At 36.8% G+C, this 22,850-nt stretch overlaps 1 protein-coding gene and 1 pseudogene across 2 annotated transcripts in view; one reads left to right on the top strand and one right to left on the bottom strand.

Moving 5' to 3' along the window:
- Gas2l3 (growth arrest specific 2 like 3) overlaps positions 1 to 17,848 on the bottom strand; it is a 39,587-nt gene extending 21,739 nt beyond the window's left edge. Inside the window, exons 1-3 of one of the 2 annotated variants that reach the window (XM_047551653.1) lie at positions 17,747 to 17,848; positions 6,883 to 6,929; positions 873 to 1,041 (exon numbers count right to left, since the gene is read on the bottom strand). In XM_047551653.1, the coding sequence (XP_047407609.1) occupies positions 873 to 1,041; positions 6,883 to 6,906 (193 nt within the window). In that variant the 5' untranslated portion in view covers positions 6,907 to 6,929; positions 17,747 to 17,848. Of the gene's footprint in view, positions 1 to 872; positions 1,042 to 6,882; positions 6,930 to 7,813; positions 7,929 to 17,746 lie in introns of those variants that run through there. The other variant, XM_047551654.1, reaches the window with a different exon arrangement.
- LOC124982194 (SUMO-conjugating enzyme UBC9-like) lies at positions 3,718 to 4,305 on the top strand (annotated as a pseudogene).
- Positions 17,849 to 22,850: the final 5,002 nt, after the last annotated feature.

Below are 22,850 nucleotides of genomic sequence, written 5' to 3'. Positions count from 1 at the left end.
GGATAAGTACATAAAAAGATAATAAAACTGACATTTGTTTTGTTTCATTTAAAATAAAATAAATTCATTGAATATTAATAGTTTGCATAAGAAAAGGATTCTTTATAAGACTGATTTTGTTGTAATTTAAAAATTCACCACAACAAACAGCCAGAGAATACCAACTTTTCACCTTTAAAATGCTTTTATTAAAAGCATTATTATTACATAAAAAAAACTTTTAAAATTATCCAAATGATGTGTGTTTATTTATCTTAGGAGGACCATAGATGATCTTTAGGATGTTCCTTTTCATGCAAATCTTGGAATGCCACATAAAATTCTGTAAAGTGAATTTTTCTGGGAAGAAAGTTCAGAGAATTCATCATACTCTCTAATAGAGTAAAATATATGATGACAGATATTCTCTAACCTGAAATCTCCTTCTACGTTTCACATGTCTCTAATCCTCAATGTCTCAGAAATAGTAGAAATAGTAATTATTTTAACTATAATGTACATTTTACTCAGAATCTAATGACTTAGATTTTGTAGACAACTATGGAAGGGTCAGTAAAAAAAAAAAAAAAAATAGACCTAAGTACTTTTAGAAAAAGATTTTAATATAAACAATGAAATGTTGATTATTCAAAGATACTGACCTCTTCACTTAAATCTCAAATTTCCTACTATTCCAGACCCAAGGTTCAGGGTCAATCACAGTATTTCCCCCTGAGAGAATTTAAGCTTGTTAAGAACAAGCACCTTAAACATTTCATTTTATTAGAGTATTCCTAGCATTGAGATCCATTACTCCTTGACAAAAAGTAAGGTTCTAAATAAATATTTATTGAATAGGAGATTACAATTTGGGGTCTCTTGGCAAGCCTTACCTAATAGGCCAGATAACCAGATGGATAAATCTTCTTGCATAGGCAACAGAGTAGCTTCATGCCTCACAGCTATCCACTCATCATACTGACAAACATCAGCCAACCCTGGTCCATGTCTGGGGGTCAGAGGACTCCGTGGACTTAGAGGCAGATCTTCTCCAAACCATACCTAGGTGAAAACACCAATTGGCTGAATAAATGCAAACTTTGCTAACAGTTACCATGAATCACACCTACATTTAAATGGCAAAGTATAAGCCAGACATAATACACCCATGCACAAAACTGTAGCAGCTCACAGAAAATACATAAATTAGAAGCAATATAATTTTAGATATTTGAAACATTTTTAATATTTAATATTGCAGTCACTTAGTAAACCCCTAATTAATGAATGGGTTTTACTATTGAGTCAAGAGGATAAAATTCAACAAATATTTTTTCTCTACTTGTTAGCTGAATAAATTTAGCAATAACTTGATCATAGTCTAAGCATCTCAGCAGTGAAATGGGTTATTGATATCTGCCTTTCAAGAGGCACCTTTGCAGCAACTGGCATTAGGCTTTGAAGAGATCAAGATTAAACATTTGTTGAATGAATGGAAATTAATAAAGGTATAAATGGCATTTTTAAACTTTAAGTCACAAAAACAATATTTTTTAAAAAATTAATTTCTAAATATTTTGACTTAAAACAAGGAGGTGGGAACTACAGATGCTGCTTAGTGGAAGCATCTTGCCTACCACATGCAAGACCCTGGGTTTGATTCCAGCGCTTCAAAAACTAAAATAAAATAAGGGGGAGAAAAACTATCTGTCATTTGATTCTGTATGATCCACAAGAAACAATTTTACATTTTAAAATTGTTGTTATATAAGTATCTATTTAATAACCTTGATTTTGCCTATTGACCCACTAAGCCTAAAATATTTACCCATGAACAATCCTTGGTTTAGAATAAAATTGATGTAACATACCATCAAATCAACACTTTTAAAATTGCAAACACAATTAGATATGCTTTAACATAAGATTATTTATAGAAAAGACTATTGACTCTTTAGATTATAAAAGAAGTAATGATGTCATCATGAAGTCACTTTTTACAAAAGATACAATAACCTTTCTTCTTCTCCTTCCTAAACAACTCAGGAAGGGGTATTTGGACTCAAATGAAGGGAGCAGGAGGTTCTTGGAGGGGGGTTACTTAGAAAAGAGTCAGAGCTTGAGTGAGGTGAGAGGTCATTCACATTTGGGGATAAGATTATGCAAGGTGTCAGATCCTGAGCAGGATAATAAGGGCACCCAATGGGAGCCAAATTTCTCATTGCCAGAGAAGAAGGGACAAATATGGAATGAGAGGGAAAAAAAATGAACACTATGACCTTTAATCAGAAAGCAAAGAAGCACTCAAAATACATGGGGACATGAAAAGAGAACAAAACCATCCTGAAGAGACTTCTATCGGCTAAACTGGGGGCAAATTTGATCAATGCTAGGAATGGATATACTGCATTGACTAAAATAGACAACTGTGAGTCCATACAGATGTAAATAAATAAGTGGAAATTTTGACAATGTCTGGGATGTTTATATCATTAAAAGTCCTTGCACACAAAATACTTTTTGAGGAAGAAAAAGAGCAATTTTATAGTAGAGAAAACTGACAGCATCATAACTAAGTGACAAGGGTGAACACTGTCAATAATCATATGCTACCCATATGATTAGGATGCAATGAGAAAAAACCAGCATCCTTAAGTAATATTCCTGCCCAGAGTGCATAACCTGAACCCAATTATGAGAAAACATCATGAAAATCCAAATTAAGGGATATTCTACAAAACAGTTTTTCTATAGTATTCAAAAGTGCCAAGGTCATTACAGACTAGCAAAGACAGATACCATTCTAGACCCATAGAGACTCAAAAAGATACAGGACAGCAAAAGGTAACACAAGATTCTGAACTGGATACTAGGAGGACAACTGGCAACATTTGAACATGACCTGACTACTAAATGGTAGCATTGTGCCAATGTTAATATCCTAATTGATTATTTCACTGTGATTTTATAGGAAGATGTCCTTGGTTTTTAAAAATACACACTAAAGTATTTGGAAGTGGTAAGGCATTAGATTGGCCACTTGATATTTTTTAAATATAGAACATTTTCCCCTTAAAATATGTTAAGGTTCATTTGAGGTAGGTCTTACTATATGAAATCCAGACAAGCTTTGGAGGAAAAAAAAATCAAAACTTCTTCCAGTCTCCTCTGATGAGAAATAAACATTTTAAAAAGTGAGAGAGAGAGAGAAATCACAAAGGCAAAGAAGGAAAATGAATAAACATAAGATGTATGTAGGAGTAATGAAATCCAGTAAAAATACCCAAAGACAAAATAAAACTTAATTTAATGGACATTATTTCAGGAATTATAGGTAGAAATTGGGGAATGAACTCCTAAATATATGGGGGTTCAATAAATTTAGGGAAAAGATAAGATGTCATTTACTTCCCTGAATTCTCTCCAAGTTATTTCAAAGGGAGTACAGCAAAGATTTACTGGTTCTTCCCTTCATAAGCATGTGTTATTTCTGTTTGTAATCACAGGACTCAGTAAGATAACTTAGCATGCATTATTCAGTCAAAATATTTGGTGAATAATTGAGGAAATAATATTAGCAAATGATTCTAACCGTGGAAATTAAAGTGTATCTTAAAACCAATCATATTTTATTATGCTATTTGTCCTTTAACCATTGGCTGAACTGAAAACAGGCAGAGTCCAAGTGTTTGTCAAGGAAAGATGAGCATGAGTTAGGAGGGAGGTCTGGAAAACACCATGTGTAAAATGGAGAGGTTAACATTAACAAGAGTCATTCTCGAGGGAAGTCCTGAGACAAAGGGAGCAACGCCGCCTCTGCCACCGCGATGCGCCAGGCCGCGGCTGCCCAGGGACTTTGAACTCGCCCTTAGCAGACTTGCCCAGGAGAGAAAAGCTGGGAGGAAGGACCACCCCTTTCGCTTTGTGGCTGTCCCAACTGAGAACCCAGATGGCACGATGAACCTGATGAACTGGGAATGGGCCATCCCAGGAAAGAAGGGCACTCCATGGGAAGGAGGCTTGTTCAAGCTGCGGATGCGCGTCAGAGGTGATTATCCATCCTCACCACCGAAACGTAATTAGAGCCACCGCTGTTTCACTGACTGTGTACCCTTCGGGTACAGTATGCCTGTCCATCCAGGAGGAGGACAAGGACTGGTGGCCAGCCATCACGATCAAACATATCTGATTAGGAATATAGGAACTTGTGAATGAACCAAATATCCAAGACCCCGCTCAAGCAGGACCGGCACGATTTACTGCCAAAACAGAGTGGAATATGAGAAAAGGGTTCGAGCACAAGACAAGAAGTTTGCACGCCCCTAGACTGCGACCCTGTGGCACCGCAAAAGGAAGGGAGTGGTTTGGCAAGAACTTGTTACTCCTTTTGCAAATCTGAAGTCGCTGGGAGGGTTGGGCGGGCGCCATCTTCCATTTCCACCACTGGCATAGACCTCGATTTGCTCAATTGCCCCAGTTTTTCATACAGGGTCTCTTCCTTCGGTCTTTTGTATGTTTTTATTGTTATGTAAAACTTGCTTTTATTTTAATATTCATGTCAGTATTTCAATTGCTATAAAATTATAAACTTTTATACTTGGGTAAGCCCCTAGGAGCCAGTTTCTTTGCTCAGATGCAGGCATGCTTCACCGTTCAGAGCTGTCCCGGCCTCTAGCGGGCTGTGTGGAAGGCCCTGTCCCTCCCTCCCACACCCTTCTCCCAGAACCTGGCTGTTGTTAATACGCCTGGGATCCAAAGTCAGCAGCGGTCTCCACCTGCACCTCTTCCTTTGTATTTATATGGTATTTGTGTTGCTGTTTAGAGTAAATAAACTATATTTAAAAAAAAAAAGTCATTCTCACTTCCTGATACTTAGAGAAAAGAGACCAAGGTGAATTCTCCATTTACTGTAAGTAGAAGCAAAGCATATTAATGTTAAAAATTACATGTTAATAACAAAAACTGCACATCTAAAGGCTGATTATATGTGTTGAAAGCTGCCACATTGCAGAGATTCTTAATCCATAAGCAGTCTACATAAGTTTAGGTATATAAGCTTGCTTACAATTTAGGTTAAATTGTATGCCCACACATGGATCATTTCTCCGGGAAAGAATTCAAAGCTTTTGTCAGATTCTCAAAGAGGACTATGACCCAAAAGCAGTTAAGAACTACTGTTCATTAACTTTTAAGCTATATGTTTCTTTTATAAATCAGAATGAAGGGCACAAAAGTAGAGTGTGGAAGATTTTAACATATTAATAAGAAATCAATTGATAACAAAGATATACTGGGTGTCTCCTCTCTGCCAGATATTTATAAATAACTAACTGTCCAATATAGGTAGCAGAAAAAGAGGTGAAAATCCTAAAAATGTCTCACATTTGGCAGGGAGAGAAGAAAAACTTCCATGAGAAATGTCAAGGTTACTCTGGAAGAAGAATTAATAAAGATGGACTTGTGGAATCTGGATCAGAGATTTCACAGAACCATAAAAAATCTATCTTTAAAAATCACCAATAAACTACTAATGATCCTTAGTGTAGAAAAGAGGAAAACGTGACTAATATGGCAATGAGAAAAGCACTCTATAAGGAATCAAAAAACTACAATTAACAAGAAATTAGTGACATTTTAAAGACTGGAATCAAGAGAGGACAGATAGAAGTAATGAGATCAAAATGGTTTTGAGAAATAAAGGGGTTCTGGGCACAATGGATGTGAATGTGAAAGAACAAAATGGGGAAGAATAAGACCTCTGGGGAGACTGTCATCAATTCCCAAAAGAAAAACAGCATGATGGACTCTTCATCAGTAGAGCAGACGGGATGGGACATAGCACAGGAAGGCATACAAGCGGGATACACTCTGGGTTGTTCCTAACCATGTGATAAACAGATTCTCTTCTCTAGGCTTCATCTATTTTTATCTTGGTAAGCCTTCTTTCTTAATCAAAAGAAAACAAAAGAGAGGCTTTCATGTTATAGGTACTATCTCCAGTTTTACAACTGGATAACTATGGTGCACCAATGGTACAATCAAACTTCTGGAGTGCCTGCTAGGCACTATGCATTCTAGAAGGCCCTCTGCACACGTTATCTCGTTGATTCCTCACAGCTGTCCTGCAAAATAAGGACGATTATTCTCACCTTGTAGATTAGGAAGAAGATACTCAAAGGTCAAATAGCTTGCCAGAATCTCACAGAAGTAGCAGAATGAGGATCAGAACTGGAATCTGATTGGCTCTAAAGTTCTTACTTTCCAGCACATTATATTATCAGCTGCTTGTATCTTTCTAGGTAGTGATATTCAATATGACTTTTGTAAATATTCAATCATGTTCTAGTTATAACAACGTAAAGAAAACAAAGGATATAAGACTAAGATAACAAAAAAAAAGACTAAGATAACAAATAATAACTCTGAAAATCATTCAAAGATAAGATTATCCTGGCTTGTCTCATTGCCCCCATATATAAAATGAACAAAAAAATTCACTCCATAAAATTTCAAATTTTAACCCCTAGTCATGAACAGGCATTTACAGAGCAAATGTACAACTGTCTAATAAAAAAAATTATATTTGTTTCACTGAACGTTCTTTTAACTACAGTTATGTACTAAATTGTAATAAGGGGAATATGATAAATATTCTCTTTTATCAAAGTGGTATAAATAAGATGAATGCACCAACCTTGATATTTTTTATTTTTTCAAATGTTTAACACAAATGAAAGCTAAGACTTAAAATCTTTTTAGAACTAGAAAGTCAAAATATAATTTTCCTGCTATCAAATGTAATGCTTGAAAAAAACAATAAAAATATTTTGTAATAATTTATTATTTTGTTAAATTTTATTAAATTATAATTTAAATACACATTTTTCCAAGAAAAATACTTACTTGAATTGCAGGTTGCATGGTCATCTATATGGAAATGAAACTGTATTCTGAAAACACAACAAACATTAATGCAGATGATGGCAGTTTTCTTACTCCCCAAAATCCCCAAATTACAAGATTTCTCTCTCTTATTTGACTGAAAACTGAAAACATTCCCTTCTAGCTGGAATAGTTTGATTATAAAAGAACTCAATAATAACTCTCTGCTTCTTTCTTCTTTAGGATGCTTCTCATTTGAAAGAGGAAAACAACCTGAAACACACTTAAATATGCTGTTTCTGGCACTAATATCAAAGAATTCATGAAGCATCTGGCTAGTAACATAAAATTAACAATAAAACTTCACTCATGTGAAACTCTCCCAGAATTTCATTTACTCTGTAAATATAAGGCAAATATAAATATCGTAAGACCAATGTTGAAATTAAAATATCTTTAAACTGATCTTCATAAAGATTATTTAAGGTCATCTGGACTTTATATAAATTCACAAGCTTAACCGTAAGTTTTTTCTGCTAGACAACAAGGTAATAAATAAAGATAACTATCAATTTCAATTACAAAACAAAAACACTCAATTCCTTCCTGTAAAAAATTTCAAAGACAAAAAACAAAAGGAATAACAATTTTAGCTTCAAAGTACTATTCTTGAAATCTACAGAAAAAGAAAAACTTTAATTAATTAAATTAGGTTAATTCAATTGTTAATATATTTTCAGGGGGAAAAAGTGGAGAGCTTAAAACATTCAGAATAATACATATGACTTAAAACATAATAAGCTAGTCTATTTTTCACTATAAACCACCACTAAACATTCTAATAAAAAATAAGCCATTTATAAGACTAAAAACTTTCAGCTTCCAAGGAAAAGTTATTTTCTCCTCTAAGTCATATCAGATACACCTCATGCACACTGCCAACTATACATACCACTTTCCTTTCAGGAACATTTCTTCTGATACCAAAGTTGAACCTGAGCTCAACCTAACTGAAGAGTCTAATACTGCATCACATTTTCTTTGTGGGAAGGCAAAAGACAACAGAATGTCCTTTTTGATGTCATTTTTCCTTCTCTCTACCACAGCAAAAGGCCAAAGAACAAGTGAGCATTACTAATGAGCTTGTTATGCATCCCACGAGCTAATTCAGTGGGGAATACATTTTCCTTTAGCATAAATAATCCTTTGTCCCCAACAAAGATCCACAGTAAGAAGCTTCCGAGACGATTTTTTAAAAACGCAGCAAAGAGGCTGTTCCCATTAAAATGGAGTTCCACATAATCAGACAAGAGCTTTAACAGTTGGAACTGCCAACCCCAAACAAAAGAGAGTCTAAATTATAAGACGTGTGCAAATCAAGAACAGTGACACATTCACAAAGGAGCTATCACAAGAATGTTTAGTAGTTGCACTTTTTTATGAAAAAATTCAACAAAATTAGTTTTATGAAAGAAATGAAGAATTCATATACAATATTCAATCACTTGAACTTTAGCAAAAGTCATATATATATTTTAATCATTCTTGTGTAATAGAAAGACTTTAAAATAATATATAATAATCTGATTAGCATTAAAAATAAATTATTTAACAAAATAGTACCCAGATAAATTGTAATGTATCCTCATACATGAAAAGCTATTATGTATATCAATATATGCTTTTATTGGAAAACTTTATAAACTGTCAAGATTCAGTCATTACTTAATGAGTACTATGTTCCAAAGCACACTAAGAGCCAGGTTTTTATATTTTCTAGTCACTCACTATTCTCTTTCTAAATTGTTTTTGTGTTCAGGAATTTAATCCCAAGAGTAGCTTCTTGGTTAGCCCTAGTCCCCACTCTGCATCACAACCACAACTCCAGCTTTTCTCATTACCAATATTCCTTATTTTATCTTTCCTTAAAAGTTCTACTTTTAATTTTTTCATATAAACCAACTATATTGAACCAGTAACACTTCATTTTTGAAGCTGAATCTTAAATAGCAACTTACTGGCTTTATTTTGTTTTTGTTTTTGTCTTTTTGTCTTTTTGGAGAAGGCTACTTCAATTCTTTGACAACCTAAGGAAGTTGTTCCCTTTAGATTGCGGGTTGAGGGAGGAATCTCATGTGACCAAGTCCAAAATACACTCTAACCCTGTTGGGAATCTTTCACACTATAAAAAAGCATATGCATAGATCATAAGCTAAGGACACTTACGTTTTTAGAACCTGGGAAAATGTGAGAAACATAGAACATGCTCATTTACCTTAGTCTTGATTTGGATTTGGGCCTAACCCAATGATCCTAAAAAGTGTCAGTCATGAGACTCAAGATTAAAAGCAGTAAGGCTCTACATTACAATCTGACTTCAGATCATGGGGGAAGAAAGCCAACCTGTGGAGCTGATCTTAGGGCCCTTGGCTGTAGGCTCAGAAGCTGAGCATATTTCCATTCCTTTCTCACATTATAAAATATCATGGGGAGAGCTAAAAGTGTCATGACTCAAACCTGATACAAATCTGGACTCAACAGGAATGGCAAAAACAGCAAATAAAGTTAAATTTCTTCAGGGAAAGAAAAAGCTAATAACATTAATTTTCTACTGACCCACATATTCATTCGTCACTCCATCACCAGATTATTGCCAACTTACATAAACTGCAAGGACATGATAAATGCCAAGCCAGGACAGTGGTTACTACTGAGGGTGGGGGAGGGAGACTGGGGAAGAATGCACAAGGGCCTTTCAACCGACCAGAAATGTTTTATTTCAAGATAAGTGGGAAGGAAAGAGGTATTTTACACTGGTCTGTGTGTATGTATTCAAAAAATGTTTCATCATTTTTAACACTTCATTTAGAAAAACAATTGAAGAACATATCCTTTATGATTTATTCAGAAGTTGAAAACATTTCTCAGCTTTAAATTTTTAAGTTAAATATTTCCTATTTGTCTAACTTAGAAATAGAAAGATCATATCTATACCAAAATATTTCATGGAGCTGGAGGTGTTGATGAGTGGCAGAATGCTTGCCTGGCATGTGTAAGGCCCTGGGTTCAATTCCCAACACCAAAAAAACAAACACATTTCACATATTTTTAAATGTGTATTAACATATCTCACCATAAAGACGGCACAGTGCTATAGCAGTAGAAAGTATTACACACATCTGTTTTGAATTCCAGCTATACCACATACTAGCTATAGGATCTTGGGATGGGGTAGTGAATTTCTTGGCACCTCAGTGTTCTCATCTAAAAACAGCAAATCACCACCTCCTTCAAATGACTGCTATGAAAATTAAGATGATAAATATGAAGTACTTGACACATAGCTAGCACTTAACAAATGAGGAGTTATTAATTACATGATGAAACATAATTATAGTTCATTTAATATAATTTATCAAATTAAAAAGATAAAACAAGGCTAATAATATTCAGGCATTAAAGATAATTTGGAAAGCTTCTTTTACTAACAAAATATGGTTATAAGTAAGAGCAAAAGTTTTATAATATCCATGTCATTATTAGAAGTCAGAATTTGTGGCTAAGATTCTCTTTGCTAGAATTTTCAGGATTTTTTTTTTTAAACATAGGGCCTGTACTCCATTTAGTCTCATTGCTAGGGGTATGTCACTGTTCAGGCTATACCCTTTCTCATGTGGCACACACTCATTCACATATTCAATAATTTATTCATGCCCTTTATTAAACTAGGCACCATAGGTAAGAGAGACAGTGGTGAACATTATAGCTATGTCATTGCCATTATGGAACTAATAAACCAGTTGCAAAGTCTGAAAATAGCAAATACACAATAGTAAATCATGGCAATTGCTCTGAAGAAAAAGCAATTTCCCCTTAAGAGGAAAAACATCAGGGGCCTACTTTAGACTTTAATTGAATGAAATGATTTTGCTGGAGGAAAATCATGAATTTGAAGAATGGTAGGAATTAACCAGAGGAAAAAAGGAAGAGGAATTATGTACACAGAGAATGACTTTTGCAAAGGCTCTGAACAGAGGAAGTCTGATGCATTCCAAGAACTGAAAGAAGCAAGTAGAGCTAAAGCATGGAGAATCTGTGGCTTGGAAGAGGGTTGGAGAGTTAGGCAGTGGCCAAATCACAGGAGGCCATGTTGGAGAGATTAAATTTCTTCTAAATGCAGTGGAAAACCACTAAAGGATTTTAACAAAGTAGTGGTTACAAGATCTCATTCACAGTTTTAAAGAGCTCTCTAAGGAGACAAATATGAGTGAAATAGTGATAAGTTTAACAGAGAAAAGGGGAAACAAGAAGGAAGATGACTAGAGAAAAAACAAGCTAAGGAAAAAGAACTAAAAGAAATAATGAGAGGAGAAAAAAGGAGGGGTAAAAACAGAGCAAAGGCAACAGAACCTAGAGAAAATGAGGTGGAGAGTAACCTGAAGTGGGGAAGGGTTGGAATCCACTGCAGTAGTTCAGTGACAAATCGTGGGGACTGAGTTAGACTCTGACAGCGTCTCCAATGGAAAGAAGTGTGTGGATTTGACATATGCCACATTTGACTTAGAGTCATAAAGACTTGGTAATGATCTGAGATGGAGGGGTAAAGGAGAAGGAGAAAGAGCAGAGTGACATAGAATGACTCCTAGTTTCTGGCATAAGCAACTGAGCAAAGAGATGGTGGTAGCAATGCATGAGGATGATAGGAGTCTAAACGGACAAAGCAGGGGACATAGCACAGATAGGCCAAAGTCTTGTGTTTTGGTTATGTGTGATTGAGAAGCCTTTAAAGACATTTAAGTAGAAATATCAGGTAGGCAGCTAGAAATACTAGAACTAAGAAGTTCAGGAAGAAAACTTGTCAGCAAATACTTGGGAAGTAAAACCTCTGGAAGGAATGATATTATGTGATGAGGATGGAAAGGAAGTGAAAAGGGTCCAAGAACAAGAACTGTGAAAATCCAATATTTACACATGGGAGGATTCAGCAAAGCACAGAGAGAAGGAATAGTCAAAGAAATTTCTCATCTTCTCAACTAACCCAGGGTATAACTTTCCTGATGGACCTCTTTCTAGTAGCCCCTCCTGTTGGCCTGAATTAATTATGATTACATTTTGAGCTCTTGAATTCACACAGCATTTCTCCTAATCACTTGCCTATATGGTGTCCTGTACTATTTTGAATCATTCCTGCACATTTCTTGGCTAAGTATAAGTTTCTGGATTACTGTTGAAAATAGTATTGATAGAAGGATTCAAGACTAAAGTTTAAGAAACAGATTTGGTGAGACAAATGTGAAAATCCCTAGGAAACATTGGTTGTCTCCCTTCTCCAAGATTTCTGATGCAGAAGAAACGAGGCAGCAAAGCTTAGGAAGCAGCCACACAGTAGACATGGGGGACCTTTTTGATATTATTATTATTGTGACCTGAATCAATGTATGATTTGCCTCTATTCAACATGTCCTAAGTAAAATATGTATAGGGATTACTGGTCAAGGTACCAGCAAATTAAATGAGCTGCCTAATATACCAGATGACTCAGTAAGAAAACAAAATAACTAAGACTGGTGTATATAGGCAGAGCTGCCGAGAGAATATCTGTACCAAGAGGCAAGGATTCTGATCAACATGCTACTCAAGAATTCGAAGGATTGCTCAAATAGAAACACATACGTTTTAATTATTTCATCAGACAGAATAAGGGTCCACAAAAATTTCTGCACCCTAATCTCCAGAACATGTGAATATATGACCTTACAAGGAAAAGGGGACTTTATGGGTGGATTAAATTAAGGACCTTGAGATGGAAGATAATCCTGGTGAACCCAATTTAATCACCATAGTCCTTATAAGAGGGAAGTCAGAAAGGTCAGAACATGGTGTGAGGACAGAAGCAGAGAGATGTATTGATGGGAAGGGTCAAAGAGTTGAGGTGCTACATTGCTGGCTGTGAAGATAGAGGAAGAAGCTAAGAAATGCAGATGCTCTATAGAAGCTGGAAAGCAAAGAAATGGACTCTCCCCTGGAGGCTGCAGGAGGAACTTGCTCAAACTAATTTTTAGTACCATTAAGATGAACTTCTGATGCCAAAACTGTAAGATAATAAATCTGTTGTTCCCAAACACTAAATTTATTGTAATATGTTATAGTAGTAATAGGAAACACTAACACACACCTTAACTGAAAGGAAGGTTTGCCCAAAGGATCAGAACATTTGACCAAGAGAACATAATATGTATGTAAAATATGATTAGAAGATGTAGCTAAACCAATATGTGAAACTTCAAGGAAAGGCCACCAGCTGCATACAGAATGCTTAAACGTGCAAAACTGAGAGGCCCAACCCATCATGAGTGCTATGTATTAGCTCCTGTCATCATTGTCATCACTGTCAATTAGTCCTGCCTTTAACTATCCATCCTCCATCCATTCCTTTATTCATTCATTTAAATCTTTACAAAGATTTTGTTTACCATCTCACAGAAAGCACCAACATTCACCAAGTTACCAAAGCATCCTGATTCCTTCTTCTCCCACATCTCTGCCCTTCTCCTGTGCTTACCTTTCCTCAACCAAAACAATGACCACATCTTGTTTCCACCTTCACATTTTCTCTTTAATACCTATGACCACTCCTCTAATTCAAGCCACCATCATCTTTCAACTGGCTGGCTGATGCAGGCACCCTTTCTCCAGTTCTGCAAGTCTCCAACCCACTTTTCATTCACTGCAGCCAGAGTGATTCTTCCCAAACTCTGGGGAGGACATGGCCCTGTTTCCCTGCTTGCTATGCTTAATGGTTCTCTTTGTCCTTCAGGATAAACCCATACCTTGTAACATGCTAACAAAAGTTTACAGGATCCTAGTCAGTCCCATCTCTTAACCCTTACACTTTAACCATATTGAACGTTTTCTTAGACCCACAATCACCATGTTCTAGGTTTTTGCACCTGCTAATCAAAACTACTTCCTCTTCTCTAAACTCACTTCTACCCATCCTTCCAAGGCAATTCCCCTGACCCACGTCCTGGGTTTAGGTTATATAGTAATAAAATATGCTTCGGATTTTACTATACCCTAGACTTTAAGATCTTTAAAAGGTAATAACATTCTCCATTTCATCTACTTCTTTATTCGAAATCAATACTAAATTAGTATGGAATTACTTCTAAATATAATTTTTGTATATATCAATAAAAAGAATGTGAAATTATAAATGAATATATATTTACTTACAGAAAAAGCAGCTTCAATAAGAGATAAAGACTTTTAAGAGAAAGAAATATGAATTTACAGTTTATTCAAACATCACATGCTATTTGCAAAATATGGAGACTGTTCATTTGCTGGAAATCTTTGCTTTTTTATTTGAAAATATCCTCTTGCAATGTTCAACAGGGATTTAACTGGGATAACCTAATTTTACAGTAGAAAGAATTTTTAGTTCATCATAAAATTTCATTTTATGAAATTAAAATAAATTCACCTTTACATACAGTTGACTAAAAAACTATATGAAAATGCAGTACACTAACATAAGGAATATAAGAAAAATATCTAATTATCCATTAATAAAAAAAAACTGCTTAAGCTTATGGGACACTCATACAGTGGACTTATTAAGCTACTTGAAAGAATAATATAGAACTCTATCCAGTGAGATGAAAGGATTTCTATTATTAAACAACCTGTAGACAATATATATAATGTTGCTTAGATAATGGTGTTTTTCTGAATTATGAGTGTGTGTAAAAAAGAAAAAAATTCTATATATAGTTAAAACATTTTTTCAACAACCAATTATGTTTGGAATCCAAAATATAAATAAGTCAGGGGCTGGAGGTACAGTTCAGCAGTAGACTGCTTGCCTGGCATGTACAAAGCCCTCGATTCAATCCTCAGTAACACACACCCAAAGTCATCCATCAAGGGAAAATAAAAATCATTATGTTTAATACTCCATATTTAGAATAAGCCCTTCCCCATAGCTAATATATATCTCTTTTTCCCATATTTTTTATTGGTACATTATAGTTTTACATAATGGTGGACTTTGTTGATACATATCATACATGCATACAATATAACAATATTACTATACTTTCTTATAATACATTTGTTATATGACAGTAAGCAGAAGTCTCTATTAGCACTCTAATAATAACCAGCATATGACTGATGGAATACTAGTACAAATTCCTATGATACTGTCAGCAGCAAAGATAAAACTACATTTAGTGTATCTGCTACATTTTGTTACATTCTAGTCTTTAAATTTATAATTAATCTATAAAATACATAGTACCTTTCTGTAAACTAAAACATGCTACTCTATAACCACATAATAAAAATAAGAAAACTCTTTAGAAGGAGAAACACTAAAGAAACACAAGCATAGTTATTGTCTGTATCTTGTAAACATTACCTCCAAAGCATTTCTCTATGATCATTAAGTTTCAATTAAAAATAAGGAAACTCAATGTGAGATAAACTGACTGACAGGACTCAAGTTTCTTGTTCTCTCAAATCCAGTGTAATCATTTGGCTCATTAGGTATGCAGAGGTATATTTAATTAAAATAGGGAAAAGCGATAAGAAGAAAGTAAAATAGATGCAAACATTACCAAAGAAAGTAAAATAATATTGTATATATTAACATCAATTCTTTACTTTCCTTATCAACAGTCAGTTTACAAACAATTACTTAAGAGTTTGTGAAAGCCAAAAAAAAAAAAAAAAAAAAAAAAAGAAAACAGTTACTGAAGTAACTGAAACTTTTTCCCTTATCTTCAAAGTTAAATTGAGAAATTACAAAAAAATAATTAAATAAATAAGAGTAGTCATCTAGCAAAATCATAGTGATAAACAAAAACTAAGTGAAAAATATGTTAGGAAACATTACTTCTGAACTAATTTCCACTTTTGGACTTATTTAGTTTTTAATTAATAGTATGTATATTATTGACATTATTCTCTTATCACACATTTAAACTTACCATCACAGGTAGCTCTCTTTTTTTAATTAATAAAATATTCAAAATAAGCTCATACCCACAGCAGAAATGAATCTGGGCCATACAGACAACCCAGTCCAGGAAGTTGCTTAATGTTAGGAATATAATGCAAAAGTGATGTGAATTCAGAAAGGGAATTAGACAGTCTGCACTGGATTTGGGGTGGACCTCACTAAGTTCTTTCCTTTCTTTTAGCTTTAGTTTCCACATCTATAAAATGGAGATAAAAACAACATGATTGCAGAATTACTAATAAGTTTTAACAATGGTATAAGTAAAGTACCTAGAATATATATGACATATTCTAGGTAATAATGTGTTGGACAATCAGCAACATAAGGGTTTGCTATGTTCCAGATATGATTTTTAAGTGCATTCATGTATTAATTAATCAATGAGTGATAGCTGTCTCTGCTTCTGGCACTGCCTTCACCTGTTTCTCCCCACCTTTTGCAGATAGCTTGCAACTTTTAATCCAAGTTGAACAGTAAAATAATAATGATAGCTATGTTATCAGGCACCTGTGCTAAACTAGTTATGTGGATTATTTCATTTAATCCTTACAACAATCCTCACATCAATAAAGTAGGAACTATTATTAACCTTCTCTTACAGATTAGAAAATTTAGGCTTAGAAAGATTAAATAATGTGCCTAAGGTCACACATTTAGCAGGATCTGATTTCAGATCCAAATATTTAACAACTTCATTCCACTAAAAGGAAAAACACTACTTTTAATTCAATAAGGTCCAAATATCAGACACGTACTATTCATTGTCAGTTGGTTTCAATGTTTTTTTTTTAAACGGTTGAGTCAGAAGAACAACATGCATCAGAAACTCCACCAGAAGACTTTCACTAGTTTCCTCTCAAAGAAATGTAAGTCGCTCCCAAATTCCAATTCCTAATCACTTAATCATCAAGAGAGGGGATCAGATAGTAGATCACAAACTGCTTTTTTTCTGAGAGTAGCTATTAACGCTCTCCACACCCAAAGCAAAACCAGAGTGACCTATACTGTGTTTGCAAAAAACAAAAAACAAAAAAAATCTCTTAAAGACTGCCTCACCATCCTCTACAAGGCACTCGAAACTTACAAAAGCCAATTCCTTCATTTTAAAAGATAGAAAAAAACAGGGGAGACTGCATAGGGAGGCATGCGCTCCAAAAATTCCCTCTGACTTCCACGGACATCTGCAAAACTTTCTTTTGCCAGCATCCCCCAAACTGAGGGGCGTGGGTGGAAAAGCACTGGGCAAGGTCTCCAGTCACACTCCCTAGTTCCGTACATCTGGGACATGTGAACCCTGCAGGAACTGCCGAGTACAAATAGGGAAGAGACTGTAAAGCCTGCTAAAGGGCAAGATGCGTGCGTCTTTCTCTTTCCTGAATCAGTGACTTCTTCATTTCTTTGTGAGGGTGATGATGAAGAATCAAGTGACCCTCGTGCCAAACGCTTGAGGATGAGGGTCCCCAGGAAACCCCACACTAGCTTCAGGCTTTGATTTCTCTTCGGATCCTAAGACAGGGCGGGTAGCGACTCCAAACCTCTTTCCCGGCCTAACCCACACGCACCTGCTGCGCCCCTCCCCCGCGCCCCCGCCACACCTGCTGCCCCTCTCACAGCCCCAGGGTGGGCAGGTGAAGGCAAGCACAACTTCAGCTTGACAGCTCCAGGAACCAATCAGAGCACGCGACTCCCACCGCCAGCCAATCACGGAGCTCCTTGGATCCCGCAGCTTGGAGGCCCAACTGAACCCCACTCAGCAGTCGCTGGGGGCTCCTTCAACCTCAAGCTGAGGCGCGAGAGACCGGAGGAGGCGAGGAAAAGCTCACGAGGGAAAGAGAAGGCAAACAGGGCAGTACTCACCAGCCCAGGAGCAGGAGGGTCACTTCTCCCTGGGGGACACTTTGGCTCAATCTGTGCCGGGATGCACGCCCCGGACCAACCGCCCGCCGCCTCAAGGGTTCGCCGCCCGGAGCCGCCGCCTGTTTCGAAGGAACCAATCAGAATTAGAGGGGCGGGGCCTCCAGGCCCAGCCCCCGGGCCGCCGAGCGGGCCGGATACCCGAGTGCTACCCGGTCTCCTGGGCTCCCTGCCCTTCACCTCCCAAAAGCTGGGAACTTTGGTGGCCGAGCCCTTTTTTTCACTAAAAGAAAAAGTGGCTCATAACAGAGCAAGTCCTCCCATCTGGCCTCACAGCGACTCGAACTATCCCCCTATCTGTCCTGATAGACAGGAGAGGTGAATGACTCTCGCTTCTAAAGACTGCTTCCTAGCATGCTGGAGCGTTGCAGGGTAGGGTGGAAAGGCCTGTCCCTTTTATCTGTTAAGAGCTGCTCCCAATCCTAATTCACTCCTGTCCTGATGGCGACACAGTTTCTAGAGATTAAAATAATAACAACTATTACTACTAGTCAGCAGGGATGTGGTCCTAAGCAGAAATTATTCAGAAAAGCCCCTCTTCTCGTGGGTGTGAGAGACAGAGGATTCCCGTAGCTCCAGGTCACAACTGGAAGTGAAAAGAGAATGTTGGCTCTTCCTTCAGGAAACTCCAAAGCCAGACGGGACAGGGGAAGTGAATATTAACCTCGACAAATGGATGCTCATATTTTACATTAGTGAGACTGAAATTAGAGGTAAGCTTCTTTAACAAGTTATAAAGTTTATGTATTTCTAAAGAATTTTTCTGGTAGTGTTAAAAAAAAAAAAAAAGGATGCTCAGTTGAAATAAAACAGACGCTCTCTCACTGTAACACTGTAACGATGTCATTGTTGCAATGTGATGATGTCATTGTTACAATGTAATGATAGATCCGTGAGAACTGTAAGTGTGGCTTGTTCATGTGAGGAAAATTACTGGCTAAAAGCCAGGAGATCTTTGTTCTAGCCCAGGCCCTTACTCTCCTGTTATTGTGTTACCTTCCTCCAATCATGTCATCTCTCAGGTCCATCATTCTCCACATCTCCAAAGTGTGGGCCTTGAACTGAAATGATGGTCTCTCTAGCTTTTACTCCTTCATTTTCTCAACAAAAATAATGAGACACATGGTTGCTGCTGAAACTAAAATGAAGAAGGCAACCTCAGCCTTCACAGTGCCCAGGAGCATAGGAAAGGCTAAATGAAAGTCCGTGAAAGACGCAATACCCTATAGTCTTGGAGGTGATGGTCAGAGGTTTGAAAGAATTGAATTTTGAAGGATAAGAATCTGCCAGAAGAAAGAGGTAATTGTGAATAAGGAATACATTCCAGACAGAGAGAACAACAAATGCAAGGCTCATGAGATGTGGGAGGGCGCATGGAATCTTCTGGAATCGTAGTTTTTTGAATATCAAGTTTGGGGATGGGGAGAAAGATCATCTGGAGAGTTAGGCACAGATGATAGGCCTGATGGTTGCTGAGGGATGTAGATTCTTTCCTGCAGTTGGGATGAACATTTGGGGAAATAATTTTCAAGGATTTTTGAAGAAGAGAGGAAGACAAGTGGCAATTCCAGAAATTGAAAGATGATAGTAACCTAATTAGCTCAGAAGGATGGTGAGGGAAAGGGTGTCTGGAGTTATCTAAGGAGCTAATTTATCTCATCATAGTTATTAGGTTTGGTGGTGATGATCTAAGGGACACAGGGAAAACCAGCTATGGGGATAGAATCGTTCAATTTGGTTCAAGGTTTGTTCAGTTTGAAGTCTGAAAATAAACTGCAAGTGGAGATGCTCCAAAGATGCTTGGGAAGTTAGGTTTAAAGCAGTAGTTGTTTCTTTCTTCTTCCTTTTTGAACTGAAGTCAATCCCAGAACACTTTATGGCCTGGGATTGCGATAGATAAATATTCAAATCAACCTGTGTTTTCTAGTTTTCTATTTAAAACTAAAGGGAAATTTACATACTGCCTCCTTTAGCCAAAATTTGAGTTCAATTGAGATTTACAATTGAATTTCTTGAACCCTAATATAAAGATATGTACACTTCTCTACAAAACCTTAAGAATAAGTAAATTACTGGGAGTGGTGGTGCACACCTGCAATCCCAGCAATCTAGGAGACTGAGACATGAGGATCCTAAATTTGAGGCCAGTCTCAGCAACTTAGCAAGACCCTGCCTCAAAATAAAAACTATAAAGGACTGAAGGGTATAGCTCAATTGTGATAAAGTAACCCTAGATTCCAACCCCAATATGCTAGAAAAATGAAAATTGTGTTATATAGATTTGCTTAATGAGTCATTAATTTTCAATTGTTCTTTTATATTTTCTTATATGTATACTATGTACCTAAATATTTGAATACTATTTATTAAAAATTGAAACTATGCTTATATGACATTATGTATTCTAATACACACAGAGAGAAAGAACACACATATACATCCCTTAATATTTTCAAATCATTTACTGAAACTTTGTCAGCAGGTTATTTTTATGCTTAATTTTATTTTATTCTCATTGTCTATTTGTTTATAAAAATACAGAGCAATGTGATGGCACATGATCCAGAGTCAGGAAATTTGTGCAAATCACTCCTTTTTAAGCCCATGTTCTTCACTGGTTAAATGTGGGATTGGGTAAGGAGTTCCTTCTAGATTCTTTAATTCATTTGTGCACACACATACACCTCCCTCTCTCTCTGTCTCTCTCTGTCTCTCTCTCTCTCTCTCTCTCTCTCTCTCTCTCCCCCCCCCTCCCTCTCCCCCCCCTCGCCCCTCTCTCACTCCCCCTTCTTATCCCTTCCCCTCCTCCCTACTTCCAGACACACACACACACTTCCTATTGTTGCTTCCGTTGCCTAGTGTGTACATTAATTCCCAGTTGCTACCCCATTCCCTGAGTGCACTGACCATTTTACCTACCTTGATTTTAACATTGCAATTAGTAATTGAGGGCTCCATCTAATAAGCTGCAATTTACTTTCATGTGCAGGCTTTCTAATTGGTGGTTAGGTTAATCACCATGTTTTAGAGGGTCTCTCTTTGCTTGTAATTGGCATACTCATAACATGCAAAGCAAGACTCACCAGTTTGTGTCCATCCACTGACAGTCTATTAGTTTTGACTTCCCAGTTGTGAAGATATGCCCCATTTTAAGAAGGCACCATGTTTGGAAAACTTTTTTTTTTAATTATTACATTAGAAATTATCATTCATATTACTAAAACATTCTCAGAGTGTCTATAAAAGTCAGGTAGCCCTTGGATATTGAAATATGAGTTGCTTTTTCAAAGTCCTACAAGAATGCTTCTGTGGCTTAAAATACTCTCTAGATATTGATTTTTGTTTTGTTTTTGATTGGATTCTTAGTTCTTTTTTCCTGTCTTTTGTTGTTATTGTTGACATTTCTGTATAAATTGTTTTGAATGCTTTGACATTATTTAATGTCAGCCTGTGGATCATGCCTTGTGTGAAGTACTGGTTTAAATCTCTGGGTAATAGAGAGCTTGCTTTATGCACAGTTAAACTATCCATTCAGCAGACAATCTACTGAGATCCATTTACACTAAAATATTGTGTATAAGTAGATCAATATGAAATTTTATGATAGCAATGTTGTGGTTAAAAACAAAATATTGTGTTATATCTGTTTAGTAGGTTGAATATTATGCCCCCAAAATTCATGTCCATTTGGAACCTCAGAATACGACCATATTTGGAAATAGAATCTTCACAGATGTGAAAGTAAGGGTTAAGAAGAGATGATGCTGGATTAAGGTGGGCCCCCAAAATGAGAGTTTCTGATAAGCGGTAGGGGGGAGACCAACCATGTGAAGACAAAGACAGAGATTAAGATTATGCAGCCATAAACCAAGGAATACCAGGAACCATCAGAACTGGAAGAGGCAAGGGAAGATTCTGCTGGCACCTTGACTTGAGACCTCCAGCCTCCAAACTGTGAAGTGATAAATGTCTATTGTAAGCTGCCAAACTTATGGTAATGCAGGGGCCCTAGGAAACCAGTACAGTCTATATCCCGAGAGAGATGTAAAAGTCCAACAACATAGCAAGAATGACTACACTGTGACACACTCTCCATTCCCCCACCTCATCTACAAGATGGGGTCACAGTGTGGCCCATGGGAAGCTCTCACAGAAACTAAGTTATCTCTAATTGGCTTATCATCTACACATCATCAAATTTCTACCACAGGAAAAAAACATCCTCACACCCATTGAAGGAAAAAGCAGGGAGGAGATGCTTTGACCCATGTAACTGAAATCCTAGGATAGAACTTTCTAACTTCAGGCCAAGTTGGATCTAAGAGTTCAAATAGTATCCCTGGAAGCCAGTCTCTGTTGATTCTACTCCTCATGTTGGTTTTATTCTCAGATTCCCACTGGTTACTAGATGGTTTCCAGGAGTTCTAGTTCTACATTCTCTTAGCTTCAAATCTAACTTATAAAGCAAGTAACTGAATAGTTAGGCTCAGGTTAGAAAACACAAACCACCCTAAGTACTCCAGAAAAGAAGGAACTTAAGGTGAACTTGGTTTTACAGGAAATGGAAAAACTGAGAAGGTAAAGAGGAGCAGGTGAGATAGACCAGCTATGAGCAATGTTAGGCAGCCACTATGGTCCCAGGAGTTGGAAGTTGAAAAGAAGAGTTCAGAGGCCAGTGCCATAGGCATTAGGGCAGGATTGGCCCAGTCGGACTGGGAGCCACATGGGAGATGTGATCTGAGAAAGCAAGGGAGAAATAACCTGATTTTTCTTTTGTTCCCATCCTTCAATCTTCCACCAATGCCTTCTGTTGATTGAACCTGCCAAAACCAATTGACAGGGGAACCTATCCAATGCAGCTTGTTAGGGGTTAGCTCTCCCTCCCAGTATGAACACAGCAAGAAGGCGAGAAGGGATGGGTCTGAAAACAAATAGCATACATTTGTTAGTTTTTTGCTGTGACCGTGCTATATAAAACAACACCCAACTTTCAGTAGCTATAAGAATAAACATTGATTCATCTCGCTTGGGAGATCTGCAAGTTAGC

Source organism: Sciurus carolinensis, chromosome 4 (assembly GCF_902686445.1).
Source record: "Sciurus carolinensis chromosome 4, mSciCar1.2, whole genome shotgun sequence".
NCBI classification, from domain to species: Eukaryota; Metazoa; Chordata; class Mammalia; order Rodentia; family Sciuridae; genus Sciurus; species Sciurus carolinensis.
The sequence above is the reverse complement of the archived record's forward strand: the minus strand, read 5'-3'. Positions and strand labels throughout refer to the sequence as shown.